Source organism: Lolium perenne, chromosome 7 (assembly GCF_019359855.2).
Source record: "Lolium perenne isolate Kyuss_39 chromosome 7, Kyuss_2.0, whole genome shotgun sequence".
In the NCBI taxonomy this organism is placed as follows: domain Eukaryota; kingdom Viridiplantae; phylum Streptophyta; class Magnoliopsida; order Poales; family Poaceae; genus Lolium; species Lolium perenne.
The window spans coordinates 26057305-26069616 of record NC_067250.2 but is presented as its reverse complement, the minus strand read 5'-3'; the positions used below and the strand labels follow the sequence as shown (position 1 = coordinate 26069616).

General features: G+C 49.3%; 1 protein-coding gene across 1 annotated transcript; it reads right to left on the bottom strand.

Moving 5' to 3' along the window:
- Positions 1 to 4262: 4262 nt before the first annotated feature.
- LOC127318036 (small ribosomal subunit protein eS30z/eS30y/eS30x) lies at positions 4263 to 4911 on the bottom strand. Its single transcript, XM_051348649.2, has 2 exons — positions 4753 to 4911; positions 4263 to 4655 (listed from the first exon to the last, which is right to left on the bottom strand). Exons 1-2 carry the CDS (start codon positions 4901 to 4903, stop codon positions 4471 to 4473), a joined length of 336 nt encoding a protein of 111 aa, XP_051204609.2. The 5' UTR covers positions 4904 to 4911; the 3' UTR covers positions 4263 to 4470.
- Positions 4912 to 12312: the final 7401 nt, after the last annotated feature.

Genomic DNA, 12312 nt, shown 5'->3' with positions numbered 1-12312 from the left:
ATTGCTTGTAACTCCAAGAGGGAGTAATTATGCTCGATAGTGGGTTCATGCCTCCATTAAATCTGGGGGAGTGACAGCAACCTCTAAGGTTGTGGATGTGATGTTGCCACTAGGGATAAAACATCAATTCTATATCTAAGGATGTATTTGTTGATTTCATTACGCACCATACTTAATGCAATCGTCTGTTGTTTGCAACTTAATACTGGAGGGGGTTCGGATGATAACCTGAAGGTGGACTTTTTAGGCATAGATGCATGCTGGATAGCGGTCTATGTACTTTGTCGTAATACCCAATTAAATCTCACACTACTCATCATAACATGTATGTGCATTGTTATGCTCTCTTTATTTGTCAATTGCCCAACTGTAATTTGTTCACCCAATATGCTATTTCTTATGGGAGAGACACCACTAGTGAACTGTGGACCCCGGTCCATTCTTTTACATCGAATACAATCTACTGCAATACTCGTTCTGCTGTTTTCTGCAAACATCATCTTCCACACTATACATCTAATCCTTTGTTACAACAAGCCGGTGAGATTGACAACCTCACTGTCACGTTGGGGCAAAGTAATTTGGTTGTGTTGTGCAGGTTCCACGTTGGCGCCGGAATCCCTGGTGTTGCGCCGCACTACACTCCGCCGCCATCAACCTTCAACGTGCTTCTTGGCTCCTACTGGTTCGATAACATTGGTTTCTTACTGAGGGAAAACTTGTTGCTGTACGCATCACACCTTCCTCTTGGGGTTCCCAACGGACGCGTGCTGTACGCGTATCAACCCACCGCACCATCCTCTGGCCGACCATCTCCGGCGAAGAAGAGGGCCACCTCCGCCATCATACCTAGGGTTGCTGCCCCAGGCGTCCTCGTGCCGCGGGAGAAGCCCAGGAGCACCACCTCGCGTCGTCGGGAGGCGGGGAGATGCAGCAGGAGTTGCGGCACAAATCGATGACCTAGTCGCCGCCTACTGGCCATCGCTGCCAGCCACCCCCGGCGTGTTGTTGCCGAAGAAGTGGATCAGCTCGGACGAGATCTGCATCGCAGATCATGGCCGCCCGTCGCCCCACCCTCCGCCGCCAGCGTCAAGGCAGGTCCTGGCCGCCACCTCCCCACGCAGCATGAGGAGAACCACCGCCACCGCCTTGCCACGCGGGCTTTGCCCGACGGCGCTACCGGCGGCGGCGGGAAATTCGGGTGCAGAAGGGAGGGCTAGGTGCGGGTGCGGGAGGCATGTAATCTACCATGTTTTCCTGCAAAGATTTTGCCAAACTCAGACGGTTTCGCCAATTCTACCCCGGCTTACTTCTAGGCCATTGGCTGCGTCTTGATTCATGTGCACCATGAGTTGCAATATTGGTGGCAACTGAGATTTTTCTTGTTACAAACAAGGTTACAACTGAGATCTTACTACTTGCACGGAGATTGCAACCGAAAAAAACATATCGGACCATTGGATTGCTTCGTAACGTGTGCTAGCGATGATTTGGCAATTGGGTTGCAAAATAATACAGGTTTGATTGCTTTGTGATTTATTCTGCTTCTAGACCATTGGCTGCGTCTTGATTCATGTGCACAACTGTATTATCCCTGAAACTGTATTATTTTCCTTCGAAGATTTTGCCAAACTCAGACGGTTTTGCCAATTCTACCCCGGCTTACTTCTAGACCATTGGTTGCAAAATAATCAAGTCATAAGCTGCAACACGGGATGACATCAGGTGATTAAAAAATAAGTTGATTTTCGGCCGAGTGAAATCAGTTTTATCCTTTGTGTAGAACCCAACACGAAAAAAGTCTAGACGCAACTCTCGGCTTGTGCACGCGCCTCATTCTGCGTCACCTCAAGTTTGTTTTTACTTTACTTTACTTCGAGAAACCTCCAAATTTGTGTCGATGGCTTGTTATAATAAATAGTTTTAATCTATAGTATTCTGCTTATTTGAAATTTGATCAAGAGATATATTTGCACGTGATGCAGGATGAAAGTTTTTCAGACTATGTGCTAGTATTTTGATGAATCCGAGATGAGTATGATCCGATAGCTCAAACTGTAATGTGTTGTGAAGAGCTTGTGAAGTGCATGTAGAATCCCTTGTTGGATTTCAGACAACAGACAGACCAAACGCTGTAAAGTAATTGGATTTCAGGCGTCTCCTGGTCAGATCACCACGGTCTGATAGTCGTGGCAGCGATTGTCAAAGCGACGTGATTTGCCACCGAAAAGTTGTAGGCGCGCGGCTGGACACGTCCGTATGGAGGAGAGGAGCGGCTGGGGAAATAAGAAGAAGCGCTGTACGCAATAGCTAGCTAGGGGAACATGGCTGCCGTGCAAGGAATCCTGGACGGATGCTGTCAGGAGCGAGATAGACCACCGGCCACCGTGCTGCCGTGCTGGTGTCCCCGTGCCTCCACGAGATCGCAGCGAGAACAAGAGGGTTTTCTGAGAACACGTTAATTAGCAGATTCAATCCTACAACGACAGGCAAGTTTGGCCAAATCACATACGCACCAGAGTAACTAGATTAGTTCGTATCTGGTAATCAGTTCTGGAGCCGCGTTCTATCAGGCCGAGGAACCTCCACCTAAGACAAGTTGGATTGCTCTCAGCTGACACAACAAACATGCAGCAGGAAGGCACAGCGCCGCACAAGGATGATCAGCAAGCTCCTGACCTCAGTTTGGTAGCAAAGTTCTTTCGAAGTATTTGTAAGATACCACAGTTTTTTTAAAAAATACCACGGTTTCAAATACTTTGATGTGTTTGGCTACGACTGAAAACTGCAGTATAATACTTTAGTATCCCTGAAACTGTGGTATTTTTTAAGTGTTGCAAAAACAACTTCAGACCTCTTTTTTCTAAAACGGAGGAAGAGATGAAAAACAGTTCTATATTCTTGACAATCAGATCGCTTCAGCCATGAGCAAAGGAGAAAGAGTTAAAAGACCTTTATCTTTCATCCATTATCTATTTCCGTTGGTTTGGTCCGGCGGCCGACCGGCCGGCGAGGGAGTTTGCGTAGAAGAGCTTGATCTCCTTGCAGTCCATCTGTGCGGGACTTTGGTGGCGGCCCTCGTTGCCGCAGGCAGGACGGAGCAGTGGGACTTTGCCGTAACATTATCAGTCAACGTGTCTATATGGGCATAGATCGATAAGTAGGCTGGCACTCAGCAGTATCTCCGTATGAACTGGCCTCTTGTTGTCATAGTTTCGTGCATGAATCCAGTGCAATCAGTGCAGATCCCAACAACCATGCATGCAATAGCCATGCACACAACTATTGTCAAAAGAAATGATACACACAACTATAGTATCAAGAAACTGCAGTATTTTTCCCTATACGCAAAAATACTTCAGTTTTGTAATACATTGCTAGGATTCAGGAAGGTAACAGCAAAACATTGCTCGCTACTATCCAGATCCATATAGGTACAGATCCAATTGTGACACCAAGTATTTATTCCAAACACAAGGCTTGCAGAGTATAACTAAGAAAACAGCGAAGTACACCCACGGCTTAGACAGATTATATATACTGTATCAGAGTTCAAAGACCAACAGGCATCAGTGACAATAGCAGCGCAAGCATTGCCCCTAACTACTAACAGGTTCCTACGTTCTGGTGTCAACTGGACAAATCTGAGCCTCATTCAGAACGCACAACAAACCATACTTAGTAACCTCTAGATATGCTGTCAGAAGAAGTGCACCTAAACCAATGGAGCTGCGCTAATCACATAACACCCAGACAACAAATATGAGATGGTCACTCATGTTAGGAGGTTACAGTGATCGGTTCCAGAACTATAATCCATTTTATCTTATAGGGGTAATGCCAAGTACCAGTTATCTCCATCATACACTGCACTTGAGAAACAACAATCTTACTAAGGGATGTTGCAGGATCAAGTATTGACATACAGTACATGATTTGATGTTACAAATTACAGGGCTAGCTTTCCCAAACAAAGTACACCACATTTCTGCCTTCTAATTTTCAATCAAACAGGTAAACACGAATTGAGCTTCCCTAGCCATAAACTATACTGCATGTCAGTTTCTAGATTCTAAACAAGAATTCAGTCAAAGAAATAGAAGCTTAAGGTGCCTACCCAAACATGCAGAGCATTAAGCTATGAATGCTATAGTTAACATGAAACGTACAGCTGCAGTGTACGCGCCAACCAATAACAGATAAACCGCAGAGAACAAGCATAGGAACGATTTAGCATATAGCACACCAGGGACAAAGAAACATAAGCAAATTGCAGTAATCAACTCATACCACCATATCTCAAATTCTCAACTAAAATGAAGCAGGCATACTTAACACATGAGTTCCATCTCATCCATTACACGAGCCAAAACAGTAAGTAAGGTTTTTTCTTCCATCTTCTTGCGCAAAGACAACACGAGAGGAAACTAGTGCAAGGAAAGAGAAGCTTCTTTAACCCGTGACGCGCATCTACTTCTCGGAGGAGTTGGGGCCGCGCTTCTTGCCGAAGCCGACGACGGCGGTGACGAAGCGGCGGTTGTACTGGATCCTCTTGTGGGCGCGGCCGCGGGGCTGCTTCTTCTTGTCCTGCTTGGCGACCTTGGGGGTCTGCCCGCGCACCTTCCCGGCACGAGCCAGCGATCCGTGAACCTTACCTGCGCGTCACGAACGCACGAGCAGAAGCAGAATCACGTCAGGACATGAATGAGGTACGAAGGTGAAGAAGGGTGCGGTCGGAGATTGGAGGTTTACCCATGTCGACGGCGGCGCTGAGGCTGTGGAGCTGCGGCGGGGGAGGGTTGGAGGGCGAGGGCGCTGAGGGTTCGCGGCGGCGGTTGTGGAGGGAGAAGAGGAAACCTAGGTGGGGATCAGGGATTTTATATAGCGCGTTTCCTCGGGTCATTGGATAAATGGACCGGGTAGTATTGGGCTGTTGGTACAGATTACATGGGCCGTGGGGATACACATAAGTTCGGCCTATGCCAGGGTTAAACTCGACGGCGACGTGCAAACTTAAGCGGCCCATCGTGCTTGCTCAGAAGTCCACAGCGCGACAAATGTCCTCTTAGAGCATCTCTATCACAAGAGCATCTCTAAGGGCATCTCCAGCGGCGCGACGGATTTTAGCGTCCGCGCGCGTCCGTTTGCGTCGGCTGAAATGGTCAAATTCGAACACGCGTCCGTTTGCGTCGGGGGTGACTCCAGCGGCACGACGCATTTTTTTGGCCGAAACTTTTTTTTAATACATGAAACATAATTTACATAGTTAAAACATGAAAAAAAAAACCTAACGCCTACTGCTGCTCCTCGTCGATGTCGAGCACGATGAGCTCCGGTATCAGCCACGGCCAGTAGCCATCCGGCGGCTGCACAGGCGCGTCGTTCTCGGAGACGAGGACGCCGAGCTTCGCCATCTCGTCGTCCGTCATGTTCTCCGGGAACTCGAAAACGCGGCCCTCCGCCACGGCCTGCTGCCATTCGTGGAAGATGGCCGCGACGTAGTCGTCGCTGTCGTCCTTCACCTCCTCGTTCTGGTACGCGAGCGCCTCGATGTAGTCGTCGTCGTCGTCGTAGGCGGCGTAGGAGTTGTTGTGCTGCGCGCGCGTCGCCGCCTGCTGACGACGCCTCGGCGCCTCCTGTCTTCGTGGACGAGTCGGCGGTGCAGCCCCGAAGGGGAAATCCCTATCGCACATGAAGCCCGCCCTTCTTCTCTTATCTGTCTCGGTTGTCAGATACGTACGCCAGGTGTCGGAGTCGACGGCGTACGCCGGATCGGCGCGGAGGTCCTGCGGCAGGTACCGCCTCCTTCGCCGGATCTCCGCGCTCCGATCAGGCTCGCGCGCAGGGACGGGAGGGATGGGCACCCAGCGGCAGCTGAGCCGCCAGCCGCCAGGTAGTTGCACGCCGGACCAGGCCTCGCACGGCAACCATCTGCCGTGCATGAGCCTCCCCAGCGTGACGGGGAGCGGCACCCTCTTGGTGCCGCTGCCGGAGGCCTCGAAATCGTTCTTCCTCCCCATGGCGCTGCGGCGGTGGTGTTGCGAGTGGAAGTGTGGGCGAAGGACGAACGCGGCCGGTGGACTTTTAAGAGCGGCCGCGCGCGGGATACGATGCCATTGAAGGCGCCGCAGAAGCCCAGCCGCCGCCCGCCAGTGCGCGTGCAGAACAGGCAGCCGCGCCATTGATGGCGAAGGCTGCGACGCAGACGCGAAAGCGCTGACCGCCTGAATCGATGCCCTCGATGTCGACTCGCTGCCAGGCGGGCCCGGTGGGGAAGCGAGCAGACACTTTGCGCGTCTGCGAACGTCCGCTCCGCGGACGGCCCGGTCACTTTGCGTCGCGTCGCTGGAGAGGGTGTCAAACGCATTTCCGGTCCCCGCGGACGCAAACGGTCGCTCAGCGTCCGTTTGCGTCGCGCCGCTGGAGATGCCCTAACAGAGACTCAACTCACCGAAACTGAAACGGTGAGTAGAATAGAAATCGTAAAATAAAAACTGAAAAAATTAAATTAAATTCTCAACGCGAGAATTCATCGATGAACACATATTAGACGTAGTTGTTGCTCCGATTAAGCATCAGACTTTACATAATTTGTACTAGAAACAAAAATGAACTAAAAGTCACCGCCGCGCGAGCTAATTTGACCAAAATTCGGCCCCGGGGGCCTCTACGCGCGGCAGCGGAGGTGGTGGCGGAGGAAGGCGAGGCGGCAGACGGTCTCGAGCTTCTACTCCCGGCGCGCCGCCTCGTACTCGCGCACCTAGCGGACGGCGTCGGCCTCCTCCCGGCGGAACTAAAAAAATGCAAGTTTAGTTTCCCGAAAAACATTTTTCGAGCGGATTCGGAGGTGGCGCAGAATAGCACCCGCATTCGGAACCGAAAAAACTAAATTCAAATATGGCGGTAGAATTGATCACTGCAAACAAGTTCATAAAACTAAAATTCAAACTACATAATTATATGATCGACATTGCGATCACAAAATACATTTTACATATAGATTGGCCTCCGCTGCGCAACCTAAGTTAACTAATTTTCGGCCCTACCGGGGCCTCTATGCCCGGCGGAGGACGCCGCCGTAGGCGACCTACTCGGATTCGAGTTCGACGACCTCCTGCTTTACGCGGCGGACGGGGGCCTCCTTCTGCGGCGCCTCGTACGCGCGCACCTGACGGAAGGCGTCCGCCTCTTAGCGGCGGAAGCCTGCGCACGCCTCGGCCTCCGAAATGACGGCGACATGTTGGATCATCGTCGCCTCCTCCTCGTCGTTGAGGACGTAGTCCGCCGAGTTGAAGACGGCACGCACCGGCTCCTCCTCCTCCTCCTCGTCTCTGCTCTCGTCGACGGGTGGCGCAAGGGCACGACCCGACGCGCCGGAGGAAGAGCCCTTGCCGCTATTGGCGTAGCGGGCGAGCTTCCCCGGCGGCAGCAGCCCTCAGTTTGTCCACCGGCGCGCTCCGCTTCTGCGCGCCCTCCAAGCGGTTCCATTTCCGCCGCTCGGCCTCCGAGCGGAAGACGGGGGGCGCGGCCACGAGTTGTTGCCGCCAATCCGTCTGCCTCCCCTCCTGCTGCTGCCGGCACCAACCATGCAGTCGCGGTGGAGGTCGCGGAAGAGCCGATGCGACGGTGGCAACAATGGGATTTCTCGCCGGAAGTGGAAGCGTGCAGACGGCGGAGGAAGCGGATGCGGCGGAGGGGAGTAGGGTTTTGGAACCCTACTCCCCTCTGCGGCATGTATAAATAGGGGTCGCACGCTCACTTTCTCGGGCCCCCGAGAAAGTTTTACGGGTCGGGCCTCCGATTCAGACGCTGTTCTACGCCGCTTTCGGCCCGAACCCGTAAATCCGTAGAAAAAATTCAGTTCCGGTGGCATTTACGGGCTCTGTTAGAGATGCTCTTAGACACTCCAAATCCTGATTTTTCTTCTACAATGTACCAGTGTAGCAAAAAAGCAAGCCTTTCGTTTTTAGCAAAATCTGTTTTCACCTAAAATCTCACTTTTATGTCCACAAAAGCACCAGTGTGGCGAAAACTAACTTATTGTAGCAAAAACTGATTCACCCACAAAACACACAAACCTCGTCGGAGACTCACCGGAGACCGTCGGAGATCTCGCCGGAGACATCATAGCAACAAAAATGTACTATTGTAGCAAAAGACGATATCATCAGAGACACCGTAGCAATAATTTTTGACATTATAGCAAAACAACATAACGATTGTAGCAGAAAAACAAAAGTATATAGCAAATCGCAACTAGCTGTAGAAAAAATTGCACCTAAAAATCATTGTACCATCCCACTAGAATGTTCATAGCAGAAAACATACGAGTTTGTAGCATTCAAAAACACCATGTAGCATAAAAAAACGTGATAATAAATTATTCGCAACAAACATCTTGAATCATGGTAGCATCATGCTCTCATATTCTCTGCGACAAATTAATAAATTTATAGCATTTTATAAACTCAAATGCAGTATTACACAAAACAGTCTCATATTGGGCACCCAATAGCAGCATGGTTGTGCCCCCGTGAAGCCGCCATTCTTCCTGGTCCTAACATCCACACCGTGCGACGGCACCTCTGGCGTACCACCTCCTCCTGCAAGATGGACTACGTCGTGGACTCCATCTCTAGCTACAACGGGGCGCCCAAAAGTTAGGGTTGTGCGGCGTGGCCATGGCGTGCCCGATGACTCTCGCTACTACGCCATGGTTCGTGACCCCGTTGCTACTCCCCCGCCGGTAGCCGAAGCTCATCCTCGTCGCTTGGAGGCAGGAGGCTATGGTGGCGTGGCAGCGAGATCCAGAACGAGTAGAGGCGATATCAACGATAATGCAGTGGTGGGGTGCACGACGGTTCGGTAACGGGGATGGGCATGTGAATTGTCGGTGGGGCGCAAGCGGCGGCAACTCCGGCGAGTCGCGGATGGAGTTGGGGGCGGCGCTGGTCTCTCTCCCACTCGCTGCAGAGGATAAGCTCATGGGTAAGAAAAGGTGAGGAAGGGAATAGATGACTTGGACCCGCTGGACACACGGCAAGCGCTGCGTGGAGAATCGGGAGAACACGGTCGTCTGAGGGCAAGGAAGCATTTTCCTTAAAACAACGCCAAGATTTGCTAAAGTGCATCTAAAAAAATGGTAGCACTGAGCATCGTCCAGATGATATGAGGAAAAATGGGCCCCCTCCTACATTGTAGGATTGTAAAAAAAGATCAAGGAATGGTGTCATCAGTCCGATGCTCGCAGCATATACCTCAATAATTTATACAAAAATCACTAGCATGAGAAAATAGAAATTTTGAACTAGAATTTTACTGCCACGACATTTCATTAGGTAGTTGGTTAAAAACTATGCGAAAAACATCACAACATTTCAAAAACACCAAAGCAATAACCAAATATGAGTGCGCATCAAATCCTCACCGGTCACAGCAAATCTCCATCTCACGATGCAAGTTCTAGAATAAAAGCTCAACACATGTATGCCGAGTAGACGACTTTTGTAACCCCTTGCAAAAATATTTGCCGCATTGAAGTAACAATTGCAGTAGACACACAATATCATCACAACATCTTTAAAACTAAATGGACCTAAAGGTACACACGCCTCGCCTAGTTTGGATTGGTAAGTCTTAACAGCCACTTGTAAACAAAAGCGGCACACCCTGTCTGATTAGCAAAGCATGCGGATTTCTCATTCTCGGTCCCGGATTAAAACTCAAGATTCGCTAAATTGTATCTTAAAAAAAGGGGGTAATACTCAAGCATCCTCCGGATGATATAAGGACAAAATTGGCCTCCACCTGCTTAATGAAGTCTTCATAAAACTCAAGATCCAAGCCCATTCGATCATTGTAGCATACCTTCTACCCGTGTAGCCAATTTTATATTTATAAGGGTACATTGCCCCTGTGTGGTTTTGGTAATTAATGACAACCCCTATGGACTAATGTTTTCACTGAGTTTATATGAAGGAATATTCCATAGGTACTACTTGTAGTCCATGTGTTATATTCAAGTATGGATGTCATGTAGATAAAGATATACCTTGAGTATTGGCATCAAGATCATCGATTTGAAGACATATATGTGATATGATAAAGAAGAAGAAATGAAGATGGAGTTCTTATGTGGAACTCAACATTAGCCATTCTCTATCTTATCTGTTAAGCAATGAATGATCCAGATCTTGAGTGCTTGATTCCAAGTGAAGATATCAAGATATGGCTCTAAGTCGATGTCATGATAGTCTCATGAGTTGAGCTATGGTTGACTAAGATTTAGAGCATGCAAACAAATGAGGAGATCTTTATACACCTCAAGATAGTATGATAGAGCATGAGAAGATACAAGGTTGACCAATACAAAGAGTGAAGAATAGATTCAAGTTTTGTCAACACGTGAAGCATGAAGAATGTGCCACGTGAAGTCATGTGGTATGGTAAGCCTTGTCAATTATGCTTTATGAACTAACCCATCATATATGTGCCCTTATGTTGTCTATGTGGGTTAGGTATCTTTCCATGGGCATGCATCAAAAGTGAGATCTCATATAGCCCAGGAGAGGATGACATCAAGTGGTGATCGTCATCAAGGTTGATTTGGGCAAGTTCAAGTTGAGCATCTCAAGAGGATCATATGGTTGAAGATTGACGTACATTTGGTGATAATGAACATGTGAAGATGTGTGATACGTCTCCAACGTATCTATAATTTTTTATGTTCCATGCTTGTTTTATGACAATACCTACATGTTTTATTCACACTTTATAATGTTTTTATGCATTTTCCGGGACTAACCTATTAACAAGATGCCGAAGTGCCAGTTCCTGTTTTCTGCTGTTTTTGATTTCAGAAAAGTTAGTTTACGGATATTCTCGGAATTGGACGAAACAAAAGCCCACGGCCTTATTTTCCATGGAGTGTTCCAGAAGACCGAAGGAGAGACGAAGAGGAGCCACGAGGCGGCCACACCATAGGGCGGCGCGGTGGGGCCCCTGGCCGCGCCGCCATATGGGGTGGGCCCCTCGGGCGTCCCCCGACTCTGCCCCTTCGCCTATATAATCCTCCCGACGCGAAAACCCTAGCACCGAGAGCCAGAATACCAGAACAGTTCCAGAGACGCCGCTGCTGTCAACCCTAACTCGGGGGGTTCAGGAGATCTCCTCCGGCACCCTACCGAAGAGGGGAATCATCACCGGAGGGCTCTACATCACCATGCCCGCCTCCGGACTGATGCGTGAGTAGTTCATCCTTGGACTACGGGTCCATAGCAGTAGCTAGATGGTTGTCTTCTCCTCTTGTGCTATCATGTTTAGATCTTGTGAGCTGCCTATCATGATCAAGATCATCTATTTGTAATGCTACATGTTGTGACTCCAAGAGGGAGCTCTACTAGCAACGGAGAGCATGCAAGATCATAAATAACATATATGATAGATCAATAATCAACTTGACATAGTATTCCATATTCATCGGATCCCAACAAACACAACATGTAGCATTACAAATAGATGATCTTGATCATGATAGGCAGCTCACAAGATCTAAACATGATAGCACAAGAGGAGAAGACAACCATCTAGCTACTGCTATGGACCCATAGTCCAAGGATGAACTACTCACGCATCAGTCCGGAGGCGGGCATGGTGATGTAGAGCCCTCCGGTGATGATTCCCCTCTCCGGCAGGGTGCCGGAGGAGATCTCCTGAACCCCCCGAGTTAGGGTTGACGGTGGCGGCGTCTCTGGAACTGTTCTGGTATTCTGGCTCTCGGTGCTAGGGTTTTCGCGTCGGAATGATTATATAGGCGAAGGGGCAGAGTCGGGGGACGCCCGAGGGGCCCACCCCATATGGCGGCGCGGCCAGGGGCCCCACCGCGCCGCCCTATGGTGTGGCCGCCTCGTGACTCCTCTTCGTCTCTCCTTCGGTCTTCTGGAACACTCCGTGGAAAATAAGGCAGTGGGCTTTTGTTTCGTCCAATTCCGAGAATATCCGTAAACTAACTTTTCTGAAATCAAAAATAGCAGAAAACAGGAACTGGCACTTCGGCATCTTGTTAATAGGTTAGTCCCGGAAAATGCATAAAAACATTATAAAGTGTGAATAAAACATGTAGGTATTGTCATAAAACAAGCATGGAACATAAGAAATTATACATACGTTGGAGACGTATCAATGTGCTTAATGAAGCTATCCCATAGTGGCATATGGGGAGCAAATTATGTGTCTTCACGAAGCAACAATGATCTAGTGAGGATTTCCGGCTTGAATGAAGTATGGAGCATCATCATCAAGATCAAGCAGAAT

Excerpts from the sequence above, each read along its gene's own strand:
- LOC127318036 (XM_051348649.2), bottom strand. The coding sequence starts at position 4,903 with ATGACCCGAGGAAACGCGCTATATAAAATCCCTGATCCCCACCTAGGT. Across the intron at positions 4,656-4,752 it reads CAGCGCCGCCGTCGACATGG|GTAAGGTTCACGGATCGCTG; the intron begins GTAAACCTCCAA and ends CGTGACGCGCAG.